Below are 22,725 nucleotides of genomic sequence, written 5' to 3'. Positions count from 1 at the left end.
TAGCCCATTCTTAGGACCTCAATATTTGAATGAATTCCTGTGGTGGTTTGAAGATGTATGTACCCCCAGAAACACCTATTCTTAAATTTAATCCATTCCTGTGGTTATGAACCCATTTTAAGTAGGACCTTTTGATGAGGCTACTTCAGTTAAGGTGGAGCCCACTTCAATCAGTATGGATCTTAATTCTATTATGGGAGTGCTTTATAAGCAGGATGAAATTCAGAGAGAGAGAAAGCCATGGGAAGCAAGAAGCTGAAATAGAACCTGGAAGAGAAGGAAGAGACCAGGTGACGTTACCATGTGTCTTGCTATGTGACAGAGGAGCAAAGGCTCACTGGCAGCCAGACATAGACCACCACAGTCTTTGGGGAAAAAACATCACCTTGATAATGCCTTGATTTATACGTTTTCCTGGCCTCAAAGCCATGAGCGAATGAACTCCCACTGTTTAACCCAACCCATTTATTGACATTGCTTAAGCAGCTTATGAAGCTAACAACTTCCCTTCTGGCACCCACCCTCCCCCAGCTATCTGACCCTCCTTCTCCCCCAACTCATCTGCCTGGTTATCCATTCTTCAATATTCATCCAAAGACTGGAGAGCTCACCCGAGATCAGAGATGCTCGTAAAGGCTGCACAAAAGGTCATGGAACCTTTGCAGATTCCATAGTCCAGCAGGCAACAGAACTTTGAAATATGTGTACTTCCTCTTTTTAGAGAAGTCTTTTCATTTCCTTGGGAGATAATCCTAAAGACTAGACTTAACTTGGGCCAAGGTCTGTGTCCATCAAGGCCAGTGTTCTGCCTCCAGCACCCAACACAAGGAGCACCCAGAGCGTTTGCTTTGAACTTGGATGGAGCGTGACCTGTGGGTCTGTTTCCACCCAGGCTGGCAGTGAAAGTTCACACCCCAGCACTGTGCAAGGGTCCGGGGTAAAAGGCCCTGCCCCATTCTTATTTACAGATAATAACCCTCGGGGTGGTTTCTAAGTGGGAGTGTGAGAGAAGAAAGACTAATCTGGGAGTAAGGGCTATTTCTGGAGTGCAGCAGAGGGCTCTGAGGATAAAAAAAATCAGACCAGCAAGAGCACCGCAGACCACAAATACCAGCTGTCCGAAGGAAGGGCCTGTGAATAACTTCATGTATGTTCTCATTCAGTCCTGAATTCTGTCTGCAAAGCAGCTGCTTCATCTGTAGAATGCAAGATACTGAGGTTCAAAAGTGAGATAAGTTGCTCAAGGTTTGGCAACCACTTAGCAAAGCAGTCACAGAAGGTCTATTGCATTACTTTTCCCGTGATACCTTGAGGGCTGGGGTGGGGTGGGGAGAGGACAGGGAAAGCAAAGGAACCAAAAACGTGCTGTGCCTTCCTGTGATTCTGCAATGCTCATATTACAACCACTGCTTTTGAAAGAGCTTGGGGAAAGGGTAAGGGAGGAGGGAACTAAAAATTGATGTGGCTTATTACTTCCCAAATGCAGGTTCTAGACCCTCTGAATTTGAACATCCTGTTTAGAGAAAAATAATGAAGTGGTGGGTTCAGAACTGCACTCGTCTGACTGCAGATGTCAATTAAAGGCTCTTCTCTCCCCCATCCCTGGCAAAGAGATCAGAAGGTACACTTCACTGGAGTATTTCAACCAGGTATTTTATTGATCTGGCAACTGCAAAATATACAAATTTCTCAAAGGCATTCCCTGTTTGAAAGCTAGCATAGCTTCGTCCCAGGTAATTAATTCAGACAAATATACAGAACATGGAGAAGTCACAAACCACACATAAAAGGTCCCCCCAATCAATTAATAACTAAACCCAATCTATATACAGCTTCCTATTTCCAGGCTTCCCTTATACATATTAAATAAATAAATAGCACATCTGCTATCAAAATAATAAAAAAATAAATTTCAAGTATTACAAATGAAAACATCATTGGTGTGGTTCAAAGTCTGTTTTTTTTCCCTCTCCCCCAAAATGAAGAGTTTTGCCTGTGGTTATATTCCCAGGGCAGAAATAAGGAATGCGGGTGGGGGGAATGTCACTGAAAAACAAATATACAAAATTTAAAATGTTGGTCCCGGGGGGTTTTTGGAGGGGGGTGTGAGAATGCATTGCCCCAGCACAAGCAAATGCCCCCTTGGAGGTCAGCTGGCCTTCAAACGAAGCAACTTCCTCCTTCCCGAAGACTCTGCCCTCCAGTCCACTTCCACGTTCGAAGCCCCCCACCTGGGCTAGGCCCTCCCCAGGTTGAAGTCCTGTCCTCACTTCTTGATGCTTTACTTCCAGGAGCCAAAGGCGAGGAGGAAACACAACTTTGAAGCGCCCCCACCTGCATAAGACTTCAGAGTCTACAAATATTCCAAGAGTCTACTCTGATCACTAGAAGCAGAACAAGGCTGTTCTTCTCTGAACGGGGAACATAAGAAAACCATTCTCAAGAGCAAAAAACTGTATCCAGAAACATGACTGGCTGACACGCACACACTCACACCCACGCAAACCGTGCCTGGTAAGACTCACGATGGTGGGGAAGGGGAAACATCACCCCAGTCTCAACTTGTACAGGAGTGTACAGAGAGACAGCCTCCTGGGAAGACGGTCAATTGAGGGGGTGGGGGGCAGGGAGCACTCGGACGGTTTGGGGCATCTGAAGCGTACCCCCACTTCCCGCTGGATCCTTGAAGCTCTGCCTTCTCTCCCAGCCTCAGGCTGAGCTGAGCTGAGAGAGGAAGGGGTGCAAGGGCTCAAATCTAAGGCAGGAAGGAAAGTGACCTTTGGCACCAGCCTTTAGACACCGTTAAAGGGCCATGTGGACAAACTTTACTGGAGTTTCCAGGCTGTTTCTTCTGGGTCTCAGGTTTCCCCACTTACTCCCCAAACTTGGAGACAACAAGTTTGCCAAGAGGCGGAAACTAGACTTATTTAGGACCACAAGTCCCTTCATTCTGCTTCCAATGCGCCCCCTCGTAAAATATCGCCACGAAGGCAAGGCGGGGACTACATTTCATTCTTCGGAATTCTCCAGGGTACCTGGCACAGGGCTAGGCATACAGAAGGTGCTCAACAAAAACTTGAGGAACTGAGCCGAGTCCTGACGGGAAATCCTGGGAGCCTCTTGGAGGAAGTGGCATCTAACGAGGTCTTGCTTTGGCCACTGCCTCCACCTAGGAAACACGGGGGGAACACAAGCCCTGAAGGAAGCCAGCCAGACCCTTGCTCTCTGTGCTGCCTCCCGGAGACAGTCTTGCGACCGTTTAAAGACTTGCTGCCTGGTCAACTGGCTGGGGGCCCTTGGAGCGTCCCCATCTCATGGGCACGTCCCACTCCCCACATTCTCAGAGGCTCAAAGCCCCCAAGGGTAGAGACCAGTCACCAAAACTCCTAAAGAGAAGGTGCAATTTCTCGTCACACTTCTATTAAAAAAAAGTGCAAACGCAAGCAGCCCCCGGAAGGCGATTCCCTCAGAGGCCTCCACAAACGGGAAGGAGATGCAGAGTGGACCAGAAGCTCCCTGTAAGAGGGAGGCCCTGCCCATCCTATTTCAGCAAAAGTCCCCAGTGTCCTCTGACATCTTCCTCAGTGGTGGAACACTGCTCTGGAGCAGTGTGTGGACCCGCGGGAGTCACCATGTCACAGCTTGGCCAACAAGCCAGCTCAGCTCAGGGATTCCTCCGGAAAAACATTCCCTTCTCCACGTGCCAGTCTGGCTCCCACAGCCCCAAACCACCACGCACCCAAGTCCATTCTCTGTGAGGCATCGCCCGAGCCAAAGTGATTTTAACATCCCTTCAACGACAGCAACCGGGACCGAGTCCTCCTTTAACTTCTGGATTTGGCTGCCAACATCCTCTCCCCCAGCTGTGAACATGGCAGAATCAAGATGATGCAACAAAACAAAACAAAAAGGAACGCAAGTGCCCAGTGATCCCTCCTGGGGCCTCCTCATCTGACCTCCTCCTCCTCCCTGGAAGCCAGGAGTGAGCAGGGGACAACGTGGCTGCAGCCCCGTGGGGGACACAGGTTCTCTGTGACTGGCGGACCCCCCTTCTACATCACCCCACCCTGCTACGGAAGAAGTCCTTGGGCTCACTGGCCTCGGGTGGATGGATGGAGGAGCACAAGCTAAGCTTCGGAGATGGGGACGGGATGGAACCGGGTTCATCTGCTTCAGTGTTTCCTGGAGGAGTGGAGACTGCTCTGGGAGCCTTTCAGGTTCTGTGTCGAGGAGAAAAGAGGGAGGAGAAAGGGAATGGTTATTTACTACCAACAAAGGTTCTAGATGAAAGACTCAAAGCCATGCAACTGAGACTCCCCCGTTCACAAATGAAGAACACAACCCTGAGAACGCATCATCTACCGGAGAGGCTGCAGGGAGCCCTGGCAGGTCCCAGGGCACGGCGCTGTGTAACCCACCGGAGTCAGAAGGGGGCTGGCACTAGGCGGGGGTCCTCTTAGCAGCTGCCTCTGGGAAGGGGAGAGCCACCTCGCCCCCAAACCAGCAGCTCTAGTGCTGTTCCGGGGAGCTGGCAGACACTGGGTCCCAGCACCCAGGGAACCCTGTCAAGGTCCTTAGAGAGCTGTGGCTGCTCTCTGCCACCACACTGGCCCCGGACAAGGAGATGAGCCGGGGTGGGGGCTGGGGGTCCTCTAAATGAGCCTAAGTGTTCTACTCCTGCACCAACTAAGAGCAGAGCCACACAGCCCCAGCTCAGGGGGTCCCAATTCTAGGAATACAGGCTTGGCCAGCTAGAAGCCAAGTATGACAGGGGTGCTGGGCAGGGCAGGGCGACGCGGTGTGGGTGGGCACGACTCCCGAGGGAGCCGCTGCCGGGAAGGCAGGTCCCAGCCATGCCTGTTCTAGTCCTGGTAGAAATGTCCTCACGAAGAAACTGAGCAGCACCAAAACCCCCTTAAAGGAAAATCACATCAGCTGGGGACAGAGGCTGGCTGCCACTGTATTAACAAGTCTCTTTAACCCCCTTGATCTCCCTTCTCAAGTAAAGATACACACACAGTTTTTTAAACTGTTGTCTAAGATGGCTGAGGGTCTCCACCGAGGCAGCAGAACCCCAGCCAACAAATACGCGTGGATCACCGTGGCTCCCTCCTACCCCTAAGGCAGAGCTGAAGCCGAGGCTGGACAAGTCTCTGGATGAGAGAAGCTGGCTGTGGGGCAGCACTGATGCCAACACCCAGCTCTGAGTGTGCCTCCCAGACTCGGAAACACAGGCAACCTGACCCTCGGGCCACCAGGAAGTTACAAACCCTCTATGAGTCTCCAGGAGAGTGCCCTGCGTCCTCACGTCTCTAACAGGGATTATTAGAGAGCAAGGGGCTGCTGTTCCTGGTACAGCCACTGGCTCCACCTGCCCTCGACAGCACCAGCCAGGACACCCACAAATGGTCACAACGGAGAACCGCAAGGCATGGGCCATTCACATCACTCGCTCACGGTGTCCCTGGCTCAGGACACATGGAGGGACAAGAGAGACACTGGAAAGGAGGAGAAGAGAGAGACAGCGAGACAATGGTGCTGCTCGTGGAGAAACGCCCCGGCACTGGGATGCATGGAGTGACATGTTCACGGGGCCGCGCTGCGGAGAGCTGCCAGGGCGCAGGGAGACGCGGGAGGGGACAGAGGGAGCATGCGCCACGCATTTACCTGTCCCAGGGTTAGTAAGGAGAGAACTTTGAAAATATGTGACAGACAGTTCGTCTTTCACGCAGTGGGGAAAAGGAAGAAGCAGGTGGGAAGAGGAAAAAAAAACAAAACACAACTTTAGTGACATTTTCTTTTTTAGTGTGCACATGAAATTTGTAACGGAGGACACACCACGATGACACTGATGGCCTCTGGACCCCGGGGCAGCCAGCGCGGCCCCAGGGACAGGACCACACGGGCTGCACCGGGAGGGAGGTCCCCCTGTCCCAGGAAACCAAGAGGCTGGCGTCAGGGGGTGGGACATGCATAGCCAGGCCACTACCCCTAAAGCCCAGGGGCTCCCCCACTCTCACATCTGAGCACTCGTGCTGCCCAGGAGAAGAAAAACCCATCGGGCTGGTGTAGCGGGATCAGGAGAGCAGCAAAATGCAGAGAGGTGTGGCCAGGCCCCAGGGCCAAGCCCCTCGGTCAGCAGCAGCTCCTATCCATCAGCCACTCAGGTATGCCAGAGTCCACTCGGTGCTATGTCTAAATCCTCCTTATCACAACATCTTATAAAGTTACTATCTCCATTTTATAGCTGAGGAAAGTGAGGTCCTGGAATTGCATTAACTTGTCCAAAGTTCCAAAGACAGAGGAGAGGGTAGAGACCCAAGACTCAAACCCCCATCAGTCTGACTTTAAGAATAAACATTGGTCACGGGGCCCAGGTTGACGCCTGGAATCAGCTATGCCTGCAACCCCGAAGCTGAAGGGATCTGTGACCACCAGGCTCCCAGGCTGGGCTGGGGCTGGGGCTCGAAAGAGCATGAGTCTGCAGAACCGGAGGACTTCTAGCTAAAAGCACGACTAGCCTTGGAGATGGGCAAGGTCAACTTTAGAAGGCTGGGGGGACAGGCCCCAAATGGCACACACCCAGGTAGGAGGAAGGCGCAGTGACCAGGGTCAGGACAGTGACCTGGGGTGGGACAGACACACCAGGGTCAGCATGCACCTTAAAGGCACCAAACCCAGGAGCTGGTTTTCATACAAAGCGAGCCCTTGACCCCAAAGTATTCCATGTGCAACTCCTGGCTCGGAGCGGGTAATGGATAATGGACTGTGAGGATCTTTCTCTGTAAAGAGTGAGAGTCAGGGAGAACAGCCACATGAAGTCAACGAAACTTAGTTCTGGGAAGCAGGTGAAAGCAAGAGGCTGCAGGGGGAGGCAGCAAATCACACAGCTCCCAGGAAGTGCCCTAAGGGCTGCAAACACCAGGCAGCTTCTGACTGAGGTGGGTAAATAGTATCTTGGCTGTTCCCAGAAGTTGGTAGAGAGCAAGAAGCCGACTCTCAGAACCAGGAGACATGTTCAAGCACTGGTTCTGCCACATACTGGCTGGGTGACTGTGGGCCAGTCACCAAACCTCAGCCCTCACCCATTAAACGGGATGGTAACTGCCCTGACTACTTCCCCTAGGGTTAGTTTAAGGACCAGAGACGTCAGATACGTATGAGCCCTTTCTCTGAGCTCTAAGCATTACACAAATGCATTTTATTCCATGTAGTTCTACCTCAGTTCACCACGCTAAGCAACTCCTATTTTCCCCAAAACATGCCTCTCCTAAGCTTATAATGCTGAACTCCACAAACTTTTTCAGTTTCTGCATAAATCAGTCAAGGTAACCATTAGCAAAAAGGAAAAAATGGGCCAGGTGGTATTTTATGGTGGCTCATATGAAAATTAAAGGCCTTGGTTCTTTCTGTGGTTGGGGATCATCGGAGCAAAGGAATCGATGAATTGTCCACTGGCTGCTACAGCTAATGCTTAACCAGAAAGTTTCTGCCAGGGAGCTCTGGCTGAAGGAAGGGGGAAATCAAGTGAATCAAAAATGAAAACTACCACCAATTCTGAAAGCGACTATTAAAGGCTGAGCAGGTTCAGATACAGGACAACCTGATCCAGAAGAACAACTCCACGTGGAATATTCCGGAGTGCGAGAACCCAGAGGGGGAGGCTGCAGGGCTCGAGGCCCCACCATACTTTCTAGATTTGTTTTGCAGATCAGGCTCCCAGTAAATCTGCCCCTCGAAACAAAACAGTCTACTAGGGAGAGCAAGAGCTTATGAAAAGACTACAGTAGCAGGTACAGACCTAGCTTGCCAGCAAAAGCTGACTCCAGGAGGTAAATATTGGATTCATATCAAGCCACAGACCAGTGCAATCAGAGCACCCCAGAGCCCTGAGAAGGACTGAGGAGAAAGAAGTGGGCTGTCGCAGGGGCAGCAGTGTAACACACTGAAAAACAGCTGGGACACCATTATTTCTAGCATCCTTTTCTAGAAATCCATGAATTATCTTTTCCCTCTGCCCACCCTCATCTCCTCCTTCCCCCATGGAAGACTTCAGGCTTCACCTAAACTGTCCTTATTCTCAACACGGGAACAGGCAGGAGTCCAAATCAGCAAACAAAAATAAAGAGGGGCAAGCAGCAAAATTATTCAGAGAAAAATACTTACAAACAGGCTTTCCCTAGCAAAGGCTGCAGAGAGAAAAAGTTGAAAGAGAAGTCAGTCAGGAGACCAGCGTGGGGGCCAGGTTCCCTGAAACCAGAGCATAACTTAGTGGGACCACATCCTCCGAACCACTCCTGGCACGGCCAGCGGCTTCCAGGCTCCCCTGGGGACTGCAGAGCCCGAAGGAGCAGCTCTAGGTGGAGGGGAGCAGGGGAGGGGGTGGAGAGGGACACCAGCCACTCTGTCCACTGTGTCCTCCTGAGGCCAAGTGCAGCTGTGACCTCACCTCATCCCTCCCTGGGCCAGGCCCCCAAACATCTACCATGGTCCCTAAAACCTCCAAACACAACCCCATGCTTTACACCAAAACAGAATGTCACTAGACACCATTTCACAAGGGTTCCCAAGAAACCACCTGTGATCGCAGAACTTTTTAAGGGTCTCCCACTTCTATAGCCCCCGATGTTAAAAGATAAGGAGGCGGAAGCCCAAGAGGTGACGTGGCCTGACCATTAAAACCCTGCAGCCAGAGCTGGGGCAGAGCCACACCAGGAGCCAGTCTCCACTCCCAGTTAGTCCTCGCCACCTAACACCCACCCGGATCTGTCTGTGCCGGGCACCTTGTTAGACACTCAGCATGAACCACTCTTGACTCACCCTCGGCGGGAGATGCCATTCTCCCCAGTGCAAAGGTGAGAAAACTGGGGCCAACGGAGGTGAACGAGCTGCCAGGTCACCGAGTGCTGCCCCCCACCCCACTCCCAACACCACCACGTTTAAGTCAACTTCGGGGAAACGCGGGCAGAGCTCACGGGCTATGAGAAAATGCCCTGTGGGTAACACAGCGGCAGCCTCAGCACCCAGTTGATAAATCTGATTCAAAATTTAGCCTGGAATTTCTCTCTAAGAGACCAGGGTGGGTGGGTGGAGGTGGGGGAACTCCCAGGAAGTACCAAAATGTGTGGCCAGGGATTTCTATACCCCACGTAGTCCCCAAAGGTTCTCGGCCGTCCTGGAGGAAAATAAATGTGCTGAAAACAAATCAACTCCCAACAGCAAGACCTTCCAGCCTCAATTTAATCTTCACAGCTAATGAAATGAGGCTGGTTTCAGCTGGTCTGAGGGTAGAGCTTGAGTTCCAAGGGCCCTTCTGACTAGGGCTTTTCTGAGATGGGGAGTGATGGCAACGGAGAGAGGTAAATTAAAACACCCAGACATGGCCAAGAGCCAGCAAGCAATCTGCAGGCTCCACGAGGCCGACATCTCAACTGGGCGTCTGCTTTAGGGAAAGCGATTCACGAATGTGCGGCAAGACCCTGACATTGCTGTGTTCCCTCTGCTCTGCCTGGTTCTGAACAGTAAAGGTCATCTCTGCAAGGAGGCGCGTTTGCAGTCACCACCGCCGTCAGCAAGGACCGCCCCAGCGCCACAATTTCCAGATGGCATCTTCAAGTCTCCCCTCCTCCCCCCTCACACAAACACATGGACACGCACTTGACGCACACGCATATTCGCACGTGGACGCCACGTGCACGTGTACACGCACACCCACACGTGCACGTGTACACGCACACACCCTCTGGGTCTGAGGCCATCCCTGCACCCAGCCGGGTGCCCTCCCCTCTGCCCCCAGGGACGCGCCGCAACTGCCCAGAAGGAGAGGGGAGTCGACTAACTTGTCCCGGCAGCTGCGTGGGCACCTCCTGGGGCAGGCAGTTGGGCAGGGCAGCAGAAGGAGAAGCCGCATGCTCCTCAAAGCTGTTGATGCGAGGCTTTTTGGTGGGCTCGGGGCTGGCTAGTGGGGTGACACTATTGCGTCTCATGAGCGGGTTAGGTCCCTTCTTTGCATCCTAAGCGAGATAAAGACAAAAGAGAGAAGGAGACAGTTACGAGGAGGGGGTAGGTAACTAAGCCAAAAGGGGGTTAAAAAAAAAAAAAAAGGTTCCCTGCTTCTGGATTTGAATGAGACGAGACTGACAGAGGTGCAGGCTCTGGGGCCAGGGAGCTGTGGTTAGCCCTGAATCTCCCCGCTGTCAAGAACAGGGGTGACTCCCCCCCATACTCCTTCCCCAGGTCACTCCAAAGAACACACCCACAGGGACCAAGGCAACGTCTGCAAAGCATGGAAGATATGGCAGGTGAGGCACAGACACCAGGACCAATTCTCCAATTTGGTTCAGCACTGACAAAAGTTACTCAATTACAGCAGGTAACAAGGTCAGAGAAAAGAATTTTGCTTCTCGCCTGGGAGAAAGGCAAAGGAGGAGAGTTAGCAGAGAGAGACTGGGGTGAAGGACAGGAGGCCAGGCTCACTGGGAACCAGCAGGGAAAGGAAGATCTGCTCGGCTTCCCTTCCACTGATGGGGTCCAGGATACACACGGGGTCTGCAGAATGCACACGGACAATTTGTGCTCCACATAAATAATTCCCTGGCAGTGAAGGCTTCAACAGCGAGGAGGCTATAAAGACGCAGAAAAACTGAGAGGGGCAGAATCTGACTGCCAGGACCCAAACGCTAGCCTTCTTATCAAAGTGACAGGTTACCACGGGTGGAGGGCCAGCCTCATTCTTAAAAAGAACGCAGGGGCCCGTGTCCCCAGGCTCTGCAGGACTGTCCTAAGTAGGAGCTGCAGGGGGCTGGGGGGCTTCTGAAGACCTTGCAGCCATCATTTCTATAGCTCATGGCTCAAATTCCAGGTTGGCCTCTGTTGTGGGGCTGCCCTCATCATTCTCAGGGAACGATCAGGGACCACCAGAGCCTGGTCCAGGCCCAGCCCAAGTCTGGAGCAGCAGCCGGAGCCAGACCGAAGCCAGCCCCAGCTACCCCCTCCCTGCAGGTCCACTCCTCATGCAGCTAATGTAGCATCTGGTCAACCACACCAAGGACCGGGGACAGAGGCACGAGAGAAAGGCAGTTCTCTTTTGTTTCCGTCAATCAGCCAGGCAAGCGCTAGTCGAGGTTGGGAAGTCAACTGAGCCATTTCACACACGCTTGGTCTTGTGGGCAAGCTCCTTGGAAGAGGGAAGTCACCTGTCTGGCCAAGGAAGTCGCCTGGAACAAGAAGGGTCAGACGGACACCACTGGCAAAGCATCACACTTTGAGGCTGGTGTAAAGTAAATGCTGATGTGCTTTCACAACGGACACTTGGGAAGAACCCTGAACTGCCCTGGTAAGAGGTCCAATCTGATGCCCCACCAAATTTCAGACCTTCCTGAGGTGGAAATTAGATGCAACAAGGCACTGGGAGGTCTCTTGGGGAAAGAAAGAAAAAAAAAAAAAAAAAAGAAGAAGAAGACTGTCCATTTACCATCCCTCATGTCTCCAATTTCCAGATCAAATCTATGTCTCTCCAGCCCCACTCACTTTTCCTGTATTACCATATTCTTGCCATTCTGGACCTGAAAGTTATATATAGAGTATTGCACTGCCACCCAGCCCTGTTTTAAACGGTAACTCTGCAACCTGAAGGTATGGTTTTAACCGCCTGAAAAGGAAAAGGCAACAATAATTGTGCAATTATTACTTTTCAAAGGAAATCGTGTCTTCCTGTTTCATACTAACTATGATACTAGAACTGGGGAGAGAGCATTGGAAAAAAAAAGGGGAGGGGGGGAGCAAAGATCCCAAGAAGCCACAAGAAAGAGAGGGAAGGAATACACAGATGCTAAGAACAGGGAGGAGTCAGCCAGGCCTGTTCCAAACACAGCTCCACAGCGAGAGCCCCGAGTGGCACACGTCAGCATCTACAGGCAACTCAACCAGGACTTCATTCTTGTGTGACCCGCTGGCCCCTGACCCCGCGTGAAGGAGGGCAGGAAGGGGGGTGCTGAGGGGCCGGAGGCATCGAGGTGCATACTCACCTCTGACCTTTCCCGGTGTGTGTTCACTGACTCCACGTTCAGATAGATGGATTCCACACGGCAACCTAGGCAGAGGGTGGGAGGGAGCTCAGCTTCTGGTTAACAGGGGGCGGACCCCACTGAACACTCTGTAGTCACCAGGAACCGCAGTCACATGGCAGCCAACATCGGCAGCCGTGGCAGCACTTACCATAAGCGATGGGTGTCAGTTTCAGGACCGTGTGAAGAGGGCATTTCAGGTAGGGCATCTCCTCTGAAAGACACGGCCACACACCCCACTGTGAGGCTTGCAGCACAGGGACGTGTGGACAGGCCACCTCGAGTCCACAGTGAGCTCCCAACCCGTCTAGACCCCAGAAGCCACACCCAGGCACAGGAGCCCCCCAGCGCCCAGGCCATCCCACTTCCTGCCAGCCCTAGAAGACGACAGCTAAGCAAAAGAACAGAATCAAGGCAAAACTAAAACCCACCCTCACCCAACCAGAGGTGGAGTATAAAACAAACAAACAAAGAACAAAAAACCTGAACCTTGGCAGACACAAGACAAAGTTTTAAAAGGATTGTTAGAGTATTCTGGGCTGTTTTCTCCTGGAGGTGGGTGGAAGAAAGCTGCTCCCCCTCCACATTCCCCAGAGACCCACTGATTCGTGGAGACCAGAGGCTTTTTCAGGAGGCTGTTTTACAAAACGATAAAGCCCTCTGTGCATCAGAGTGTTTAAAGAGTTTCCAAAGGGCCAGCAAAGAGGAACATCATCAGTGCAGACCCCTTGGTAGGCCGGGAGCCAGAGGCGCTGCCCCGACTTTCCTACACTCAGCAGCAGAGCAGGCACCACGCTCACAAGGCAGATCCCCTCCTCCCTCCTTCTTGCGGTCACAGCTGGCCCAGTTCCTAATCTCTCCAGACAGAAGCTGCAGATGACGGCCATACCTGCGCTCTTATCTAGAAAGTAGGCCAGCAGGCACCGCAGGACGGCCTGGTGGCAAATCACGAGCACGTTCTCCTGCCTCTCCAGCTCCATGATCACTGGCTCCAGGCGCTGGACCAGGTCCTGGTAAGACTGCAAGACAGAGGGACAGGGCCGCAGGTCAGGGCAGGACTGCACGGGGGAGTCGGGGGCCGACAGCCTCTGCCACCCACTGTCTCTCAGCATGAGAAGCCAGAGGGTGCATGGCAGCCAATGCACACCCTGCCATGTCATAGGGGCTGCCTTCCCAGCAGAGGACTGGGGGAGGTAGGACCCTCTCATCAGGGAGCCCCAGCTCAGCGACTTCCTAGAAAAGGAAAAGCCTCTGTGTTGATAAGGATTAAGCCTCTGTGTTGATAAGTATTCAGCCTCTGTGTTGATAAGGATTTGGTGGAGCAGCGCTGAGGGGCCACAGTAAAGCTGCCTGGCTCTCTCAACAACAACGTCCTATTCCTAATGCTCCACACAGGAGTGAGGCCCTGGCTGGGGGAGGGGGCTGGGCTTGGCAACTGGCAATGGAATCTACTGCTGGGCCCTACAAAGGAATGAAATACATGCGACAACATGGATGAACTGCAAAGACACCAAATTAAAGTGAAAGAAGCCTGATACAAAGGGCGGAAATGTATGGTCCTACTTATATGAGATGTCTAGAAAAGGCAAATCCTGCAGGGACAGAAAGTAGATTAGAGTTGTCAGGAGACGGAGGAGGAGGGGGTTCAGGGTTTCCTTGGGGGAGGATGGAAATGTGCTGGAATTTGATAGTGGTGATGGCTGCACAACATTGTGAATATACTAAAAATCAGTGAACTGCATAACTGAAAATGCTGGCTTTCAGGCTATGTGAACATCTCAATTTTAACAAGGGGGGATGTAGGCTTGTGACTTTAAAGAGACCACCAAGGCTCCTGCTCGCGCTAGCCCCTCTGCTGCCACCCTTTCCTTCTCTCGCTAACCAGGTGTCCCAGCCTACAGGAGACTGAGACGTGACAAGTGCTGAGCAGGGTGACAGGTGGAGGGACCCCACCGGCTGCCACCACACCGAGGCCTGCAGCGGGACTCCCGGGGCACAAACTGCACTCTGGACCCCTGGTCTGTCCCAGCCTGCAGCTGCTGCTCACTCACCCAGAGTCAGTTCACGCCGAGCTTGGGGACAGGCCCTCATTAGTGCCAGCTCAGAGCGTCAGTGCCCGTGGCCTGAGGCCGCGTGTCCACGGCTGCCTGTCTACCAGCCTGCCTGCAGCCAAGTGCAAAACCTCTGTGCCGAGTGAACCACCACCCACAATCTCGTCTCTTCCCCGCTTCACCATGTCTGTCATTGGAGACACAACAGCTACCACTTCTGCTTAACAGAAAATACAACTGTGCTTCTCTTGGAGCTGTTTACAAGGTTCAGTTTAAGAAGACTTCATGTTAGGAGCAAGCACTCAGAATAGATGAGGCGCTCAAGAAATTGGTGAAATGTAAGATTCCTTCTTCTCCAGGGGTGATCATGCAACCATCAGCAGTGAGTTGCAGCTGGGAACACCTCCCCGGCCACCTTCTCTTGGCCCACCCTGACCCTCCTCTTGGCCTCTGCAAAGGCCCTCCGTGAGCTCCTCCACAGGACACCCAGAGCACACTTGAAAATTACTCGCTGCATGAACATGTGACTACAATGGAAGAGAGGGGAAGACATGAGGCCGTCCCCAGCACGCACCTCGCCAGTGGGATAGCGGTAATAGTACTTGTCCTGTTGCCGCAGGATGTACTCCTCAGGATAGGTCTCCTTGATCTCCTCATAAGTCATCTCCTCACACACACCCTGGCGGAAACATCCAGAAGTCACTCGAGAGGATATGTCCAAAGGGCCACCCTTAGTCGGCCAATGCAAGACAGCAAGGTAAGTGGGTCTGAAAGAAGTCTCACGAATTCAGGACGCCCAAGGGAGATATGCATGGCCACCCCACTCCCCCACTGCACCCCACGGGAAGGAGGGCTCCATCCCCTCTCCCACCAAACCCCTCACCCCCCATAGCGGGATGCAGGCACTCACTGCATCAATTTCGTTGAGCGCCTTCCACTGCTCGTAAGGCAGTTTGAGGGCCTCTGCTGTCTGGATGGTCCGTTTCAGTTGGCTGGTCCACACCCTGAGGTCCTTCAGGTTCTGTTCCTCAACAAATTTGCTCAGGGCACTGGCAAACTGAGAGGGAATGGGACGAGAGGGAACAACACTGGGTGCCGGGCTCCTGCTCTGCCATTCACGGTCAGCACTGAGGACAGCCAGGCGACCACAGTGGAACGGTGAGGAAGTAAGGGCCCAGCTGCAAGTGAGGGCCAGCCCCTGCCTGCACTCCAGGTAGCCCTCCTCAAACACAACAGACCCTTCCCTTTCCTACACACGCACACAGCAGGTACACGGAGGCAGCAGCAAGAAATGGAACACCCCACCAGCCCCATGACCCCAAAGCCTCCCTAACCTCCGGCTCCATCCCCCCAACTTCCCAGCTCTTCCGCTCGCTCTCCTCCTACCTTCTTGCCCCTGCTGGACAGGCCAGAGTCCCCCCCGATCTTCCCCTGGACGTTGTACTCGCTCTCCCCATGCCGGCACAGGTAGATGGTGCGGGGCTGCACGTGGATGTTCATCAGATAGTACACGATCCGGCTCTGGATGTGGTCCTGGACTCGGTTCACCAAGAACCGCCGGCCCACGTCGATCACCTTGATGAATGACAAGTCCCTGCAGAGAGAGGCCACCCAGGACCAGCCTGGCTTCAGAACGCTGCACCTGCCAGCCCGGCTCACCCAGCCCACCCAGTCCCATGTGTAAAAGGCCCTGGGCCCAGACCAATCTCTAAAGGACTTGCTCCTCCAGGCGGAGCGTAAGCTCCTCGAGAGTCAAGACTGAATCTACTGACTTAAAGTCAGTGAGTATAAGCACAGCCACCAATTCCCACAGCACGAGTCTGATCAAGAGGTTGGCTGGTTTCCCAGGAGGGGGAGAAAGCAAGGTATAAAAAAGCCAGTGAAAGAAACCATCGGGAAAGGAATGAACTTGTTCTGACATATGCTACAACACGGATGGACCTGGCAGACATCATGTGGAGTAAAATCAGCCAGGCACAAAAGGAGAGATACTGCATCATCTCACTGAGACGAAATAATGAGAATGTGCAAATTCACAGAGTTAGAAATTAGCATACAGGTCACCAGGACTGGGGTGGGGAACAGGGACTTAATGCTTATGGGGTGCAGAGTTTCTGTCAGGGTGATGGAAAAATTTCAGTAGTGGATGGTATTCATGGTAGCATAACTGTGAATGTAGTTAATGCCACTGAATTGTTTACTTGAAAATAGTTAAAACAGGAAATATTATGTTACCACGTTACCACAATAAGTTTTTAAATTAAAAACAAAAAAAAAAAAACACAAAAACTCACAACACAGAGAGTGAACGCTAATGTCAACTATGAACCTCAGTTAATATAATTATAATAAGAATGGTTCATCAATTGTAACAAAGGCACCAAGCTAATGCAAAATGTTAATAATAGGCAAAATGGGGTGGGGGGAGGATATAGGAATTCTGAACTTTCTGCATGCTTTTCCTGAAAACCTACAACTTCTCTATAAGTAAATTAAAAAAAAAAAAAAAAGGAAAAAGAAAACATCACAGCAACAATAGCAAGACTGGGGCTCAAATGCATGTTTCCTTTATATACTTCTACAGAGTTAGTGTCTGAAATATTTACACTGAATCTGCATTTGTAATCATGGGGAGAGAGACAGACAGAAAAAAAAGAAACTTTTAAAGAGAGTTTGTAAAAAGAATCCAGCAGCAAATGTTTCGGAGGACATCAGGTAAACCGTGAAAACATGGGTTAATTCAGAGGTGGTCCCTTCTTAGGAAATACCTGTCCCATTTATCCGGGTCAAGGGGCTGGTAGTTGGCTTCGTAGCAATTAATCCTCTTCATGAAGTCTTCCATGGCTTCTGCTGAGTTGCGATGTTTGTAATCCGGGCTGGAGATTTTCACTTCCTGAAACACCACAAAGAGGCAGCTGGTGAATCACGCTGGAGGCCTTTCTGCGTGGATTAGGCAGGATTTGGGGCTTTCAAAAGGGGAAGGCACAGAAAGACTCAGACTATAAAGCTCATCCTACCCAGCATTTAAGAGAAAAAAAAACACACCGGGAGCTGAGTCACAACCTGATGATTACGCAGTAGACAGAGAACTGCTGGCTGCAAGGCTGGCCTGCCACACAGCAGGAAATCCAGAGGACTCCTTAGTGAACACCTCCAAAAGATTCACCCATTGGGTATCAATCTAGTAAGTGAGTCACCCCCAGACTGCCTGGCCCTCAAGTCAACAGAACTGCATTTAAGCAGCTGCAATATTTGCTACACCAGAGTGGGCTGTTGGTTATAAAAGGCACAATTAGTAGTTGCTAGAGATAACACTGTCCCTGCATGCCAGGCTCAATTCCTCCACCCAGCCACCGAGGAAGCGGTGAGCACTCAAATCAAGCCTGCTACTGGTCACGCAGTGGGGGAGCAGCAGCGGCCCTCTGCTTCTCTACCAAGACCACACAGCCCATGTCCTTGTCATCTGTTTACTCATGGGAAGGGGTAGAGGAGATGTGACACTAGAGTCAGCCATATCCTGTAACTCAACAGTAAGTCTGAGAAGCCTGGTAGATTTTAGGGAAACTGAATTTTTCAATGCATATGCTTTTTTTCTCAACTATTGCCATAGCTTTGAGAGAAAGGCAGCTACACTTCAAAAATCTAAGTTCACAGGCTCCTTTCTCCCCAGCACAGCCACCCACATGGAGAGCACCGTGGGGAGGCTTAACCTGCAAAGTTATTGCTTTAAGGCTTAATCAGAGAAATTTCTGAACATAGAGGGTGAAGGAAGGTCAGGGCAAATGAGTAAATGTGTGAACGCTCCAAGAGATGAACGGTGGGCTCTGAGCTAAGCACACTAGTGACCGCTCACTGGGGGGAAATTATGTTGTGGTAGCATTTTGCTTCACTACCAAGAGGAACTAGTAGAACCACACCAAAGATATATAGAAAAACCCTTTGCTTAGGCTGCTGCAACTTCTGCTTCCTTGTGCTTTGAAGCTCTTCCTTTGGACACAATGAAACTAACCTGAACTGATTTTCCACAACTTGCACAGTCCTTCCTGAATTATCAACTTGTTTCTTAGAAATGCTTGTAAATACTTCCACTGCCTTGGAGAAAAGTCCAATACAGGAAGATAACAAATGTCCAGCCTCCCCTTTAAAAATGTATACTTTTAGGGAATGGAGGAAGATAACAAATGTCCAGCCTCCCCTTTAAAAATGTATACTTTTAGGGAATGGAGAGTTTATGTTTAATGGCTTCAAAGTTTCTGTTTGGGGTGATGAAAAGGGTTTGGTAATGGATGCGAGTGATGGTAGCACAACATTGTGAATGTAATTAATGCCAATGAACTATGCACTTAAAAATGGGATACTCTGTATTACATATGTTATCATGATAAAAAAAATTTTATATAAAAAATAAAGGGAAAATGTTTATTTCTATATAGCAATACCACAAGGCTCTAGGTATAAGTAATAAGAACAGGTTTTCCTTATAGATACATCCCATTCTGAGATATTTAAGCTGGATATAAAATTACCTGCTCCATGAGAAGGTAGACTGTGGCAAAGCCTTCTTAGCAAGCGCTTCTACCAGTATTTACTATATATAGCTATTGGCTGATAAAACTTGATCATTATTCAAATTATGCTGCCAATTACCCCTGATTTGTACAGCCAACCTTCCCTTGACAGACATAAGCATGAGCATGTTGGCAAGTTCATGGAGACACGCTAGAAGGAAGACAGCTTTACTCCCCCTCCAACCCATTTCTTCCCAAACATGGGAATTTTGCCTTCCACTTGCTAATCCTACAGGCTTTTCCCAATACAGAACTATTCTCACCTACAGGCAACCTTAACAGCAAAAGATTAGCCCACTGCCTCCCTTTCCATCCGGCACAGGTGAGCTGCCACACCTTTCTCCCAAAGAGCCCCCACGCATACCATCCAGGGCTGCAAAGCTCCTGCCATCTACACAAAGAAGCCAACCAACCTGGTCCCCCGCTTCATCTCCTAAGGCCCAACAAAGACTTGCTTACTGCCTGTGCTGGTTTGGATATATTATGTCCCCCAGAAAAAGCCTTGTTCTTTAATGCAATCTTGTAGGGGCAGACTGATTAGTCTGTTGATTAGGGCGGAAATATTTTATTAAATTATTGTCACGAAGATATGGACCTCACCCATTCAGGGTGGGTCTTAATTAAATCACTGAAGTCCTGTAAGAGAGCTCACAGACAGAAGGAGTTCAGAGCAGCTAACAGAGACTTTTGGAGAGACGCTTGCTGACACTTTGAGATGCCTGGAGATGTTTGGAGATGCTAGCCTAGGGTTTGCTCCGGAGAAGCTAAGAGAGGACCCCGACACTTAGATGCACAGGAGCTGAAGAGGCTAAGAGAGACAAGCACAGAGCCATTTTGGAGAGAGCCATTTGAAATGCAACCCAGGAGCAAAGGACCAGCAGACACCAGCCACCTGCCTTCCCAGCTGACAGAGGTGTTCCAGACGCCATTGGCCTTCCTTCAGTGAAGGTATCCTCTACCTGATGCCTTAGTTTGGATACTTTCATGGCCTCAGAACTGTAAATCTGTAGCCAAATAAACCCCCTTTATAAAAAGCCAATCCATTTATGGTATTTTGCTTGGCGGCAGCCATTAGCAAACTGGAACACTGCCCACTGACTGAAAACATCTGGATAAAGCCAGTCCAGGTCACAGAACATGCTTTGACATTTAAAATTACAGCTTTGCATAAAAAAGGAACAAAGTTTATACATGCCACAATATGGATGGACCTTGAAGACATTATGCTGAGTGAAAGAAGCCAGTCACAAAAGGACAGACATTATGATCTCACTGAAATTGATTAGAGGAAGCAAATTCATAGAGTCAGAAACTAAAATACAGGTTACTGGGAGCTGGGGTAGGGGTGGGAAATGGGGAGTTAATGCTTGATTGGCACAATTTCTGTTTGGGGTGACTGAAAAATTTTAGTAAAGGAAGGTGGTGATGATAGCACAACACTGTGAATGTACTTGATGCCACTGGTTGTATACTTGAAAGTGGTTAAAATGTGCAATTTCATGTTGGTTTCATGTTACCACAATAAAAACAAAACCAAAAAACCCACAGAACCGTACAACAACACTAAGGGTGAACCCTATGGATTATATAGTTAACATAATCCTAATGATATCGGTTCATCAACTATAGCAAATGTACTCCACGAACGTGAAATGCTAATAGTAGGGAAAACTGGGGCAGGGAGGGGGGTGCATATGGGAACTCTGGGGGAACCAGCTCACTCTGAGGGATTAGTTCTACTTTTCCAGGAATGACCTGGTTTCACACTTTTCTCAGATCACAAATGTCCCCACGGTCTGAGCTTCCATACAAGAGCAGAAGCTACTGCTTCGTCTTACCATGATGTTGGAGGCCACCACTGTAGGGTCATCACACACAGACTCAATGAAAAACACCTGGGTGGAAGGACAAGCAGACCGTCAGGAATCGGTGGCACAAAGAAAGGGCCACTTCCAATACCACTGAAACGTCATTATCCAAACAAAGAGGGAGGACACCATTCGAAATTCCCCAACACGCAGAGACGCTCCCATCCCATCCCACATCCTGTAACTCTTTCCAGTTTGGGGGTGCATCTGCCTCCCTAGTTATGTCAACATAACATAAGGAAGAGGCTATTTTTAGGCACCTAAAGTGGGGCAGCGCAGGTTAAGTACTAAGCAGGAAGCAGAGGTGCCCCAGACACAGTCATCAGCTCCTCCTGAGGTTTCCTCCTTTCTCCTGAGCTCCCTGGGACAATATCAGATGGGAATTTGGCTCACCTTGAAGTCATTTTCTTTGGCAAAATGAAGGATCATGTGTCTCCTCTCTCTAGTCGTATTGGTAGCATCAAAAACCTGATAGGGAGAGAGAAGAGCAGTGAAGAAGATACGAATTTTCAGTTTAACAACAGTCACCAAAAAACCCAAGCAGGTCAGGCTTGCCACTTCCATGAACAGGACAAAAGAGGTGGCTCATGGAGAGACTGTACTGCCCACCAAGGAACCCACCGAGGGCTACAGAGCCCAACGCCCATCTCCGTTCCAGCCTCCCCTTTTCTGCTGCCCATGACACTGAGGGACAGTAGGAGAAGAGCTGAGAACAGCTATGGAAAGCAAATGAAGGTAATATGCAGGGGAGGGGCAGGGATTGAGATGGAAGGTCCATTAGCTTCCATGCCTGACAGCAACCCCAGGACCCCTCTCCCGTGGAGGGTGGGATGGTGCTCGGCTGCCCGAGGAGGCTAGTGAGCTGAGCACGCCACTGGCTGGGTCCCAGAGCCCACTTCGCCCACTGCCTGCCAGGGCTGCTCCAGCTCCTGGACCCTCAGCTCTCAGGCCAAGACACTTTCCAGGTCTGCAGTATCCAAGCAACAGCTCTTGGCACTGCTCAGGTCAGTGTGCCCTTCTCGCTCTCTAGGGGACACCACCATCCTGAGATGGGATTAGGGACCAGCACAGCTCTACTCCTGACTTACCGCGATTTGGCCTCCTTCCTCCATCAGGTATGTTTTGACATCTCTCAAGGCAGCTAAGGCACACTGCCTGAAACACACAAAGGAGAGAAGCCGAGCCTCAGAGCAGGGCCCAAATAGATGGGGAGGCCCGGCCTTGCAAATTCTCTATGTTGCTCAGTGCTGAGCCAGGCTGGCCAGGTCTTTCTGGGGCCTCAGCACCACAGACCAGAGGCTCCCCAATTTGCAGTCCAGGGCAGATGCACTTCAACCACCCTCAGGAAGTAGTCTCCTGCCTGGCTGCACAGTGGAATCCCCTGAGGAGCTTTAAAAGAAGTGATGGCCAGATCTCATCCACAGATTCTGGTGGAGTGGTGCAGGGTGTGGACAACTACGGGGACTTTTACAAGCTCCCTGGGTGATTCCACTACACAGCCATGGTTAAGCACCATTATACCAAGGTTTGATGATCACCCTGTGCTTAAACAAAATCCTTTCTGAATGTAAACAGATGATTTCCCAGGTAAAGCCTGTCGATCATTCCTCGGAGACGTTAACATCTCCGTGTCAGCCAAGTTGGACCACCTGGGAAACTCTCAAAGCAGCGAGTCTCACACAGGCCAAGAGACTTGCCCTAATAGTGCCCAGCAGGCACCGGCAGGGGTAGGGCCTGACCCACTGCCCGCGCCCCACCCCCAGCCCTCTCCATATAAGCCAGAAGTCAGAGAGCTGCACCACCACCTCCATTCTCTTTCTCTTACAGAATGTGGTTCAAAGCCGAAAGCAAAAACCAAAGCCCGAGGCCCTCAGGCAGCTGGCAGCTTACTTTCGGACTTTCATGGCCTCTTCGTTGTCAGGGCGAAAGAAGTTGTAGGAGCTGTACTGCTTCACAGCCTCCCGGCGATACTCTCCCACGTTGAACACTGTGGATGGAAGAGAATAGGGCAGCCTTAGAAAACCAAGCAGGAAGAAGGGACCAATTCACAACTGGGAATACTATCTCAAAAAAACTAAAAGAGAATAAACAAACCCAAAAACACCAACGTGAACAAGAGCATGATAAGATATAGAAACCAGAGAGTGAACTTCCAAGTCCAGGGTTACCATCT

General features: G+C 50.8%; 1 protein-coding gene across 7 annotated transcripts in view; it reads right to left on the bottom strand.

Annotated features, from left to right (window-relative positions):
- Positions 1–1,632: 1,632 nt before the first annotated feature.
- The window catches only part of PFKFB3 (6-phosphofructo-2-kinase/fructose-2,6-biphosphatase 3), an 83,078-nt gene continuing 61,985 nt past the window's right edge, over positions 1,633–22,725 (bottom strand). For 2 of the 7 annotated variants that reach the window (XM_037845298.1, XM_037845294.1), the window contains exons 3-17: positions 22,443–22,539; positions 21,641–21,707; positions 20,946–21,020; positions 20,523–20,579; positions 16,885–17,009; positions 15,503–15,710; positions 15,027–15,173; positions 14,691–14,846; positions 12,955–13,084; positions 12,217–12,279; positions 12,027–12,091; positions 9,840–10,013; positions 8,167–8,189; positions 5,668–5,721; positions 1,633–4,220 (exon numbers count right to left, since the gene is read on the bottom strand). In XM_037845298.1, the coding sequence (XP_037701226.1) occupies positions 5,679–5,721; positions 8,167–8,189; positions 9,840–10,013; positions 12,027–12,091; positions 12,217–12,279; positions 12,955–13,084; positions 14,691–14,846; positions 15,027–15,173; positions 15,503–15,710; positions 16,885–17,009; positions 20,523–20,579; positions 20,946–21,020; positions 21,641–21,707; positions 22,443–22,539 (1,430 nt within the window). In that variant the 3' untranslated portion in view covers positions 1,633–4,220; positions 5,668–5,678. The remainder of the gene's footprint in view (positions 4,221–5,667; positions 5,722–8,166; positions 8,190–9,839; positions 10,014–12,026; positions 12,092–12,216; positions 12,280–12,954; positions 13,085–14,690; positions 14,847–15,026; positions 15,174–15,502; positions 15,711–16,884; positions 17,010–20,522; positions 20,580–20,945; positions 21,021–21,640; positions 21,708–22,442; positions 22,540–22,725) is intronic. The other 5 variants (XM_037845297.1, XR_005218247.1, XM_037845296.1 and 2 more) reach the window with 5 other exon arrangements.

This window comes from Choloepus didactylus, chromosome 8 (assembly GCF_015220235.1).
Source record: "Choloepus didactylus isolate mChoDid1 chromosome 8, mChoDid1.pri, whole genome shotgun sequence".
NCBI lineage: Eukaryota > Metazoa > Chordata > Mammalia > Pilosa > Megalonychidae > Choloepus > Choloepus didactylus.
This window is presented reverse-complemented; position numbering and strand designations above follow the sequence as displayed.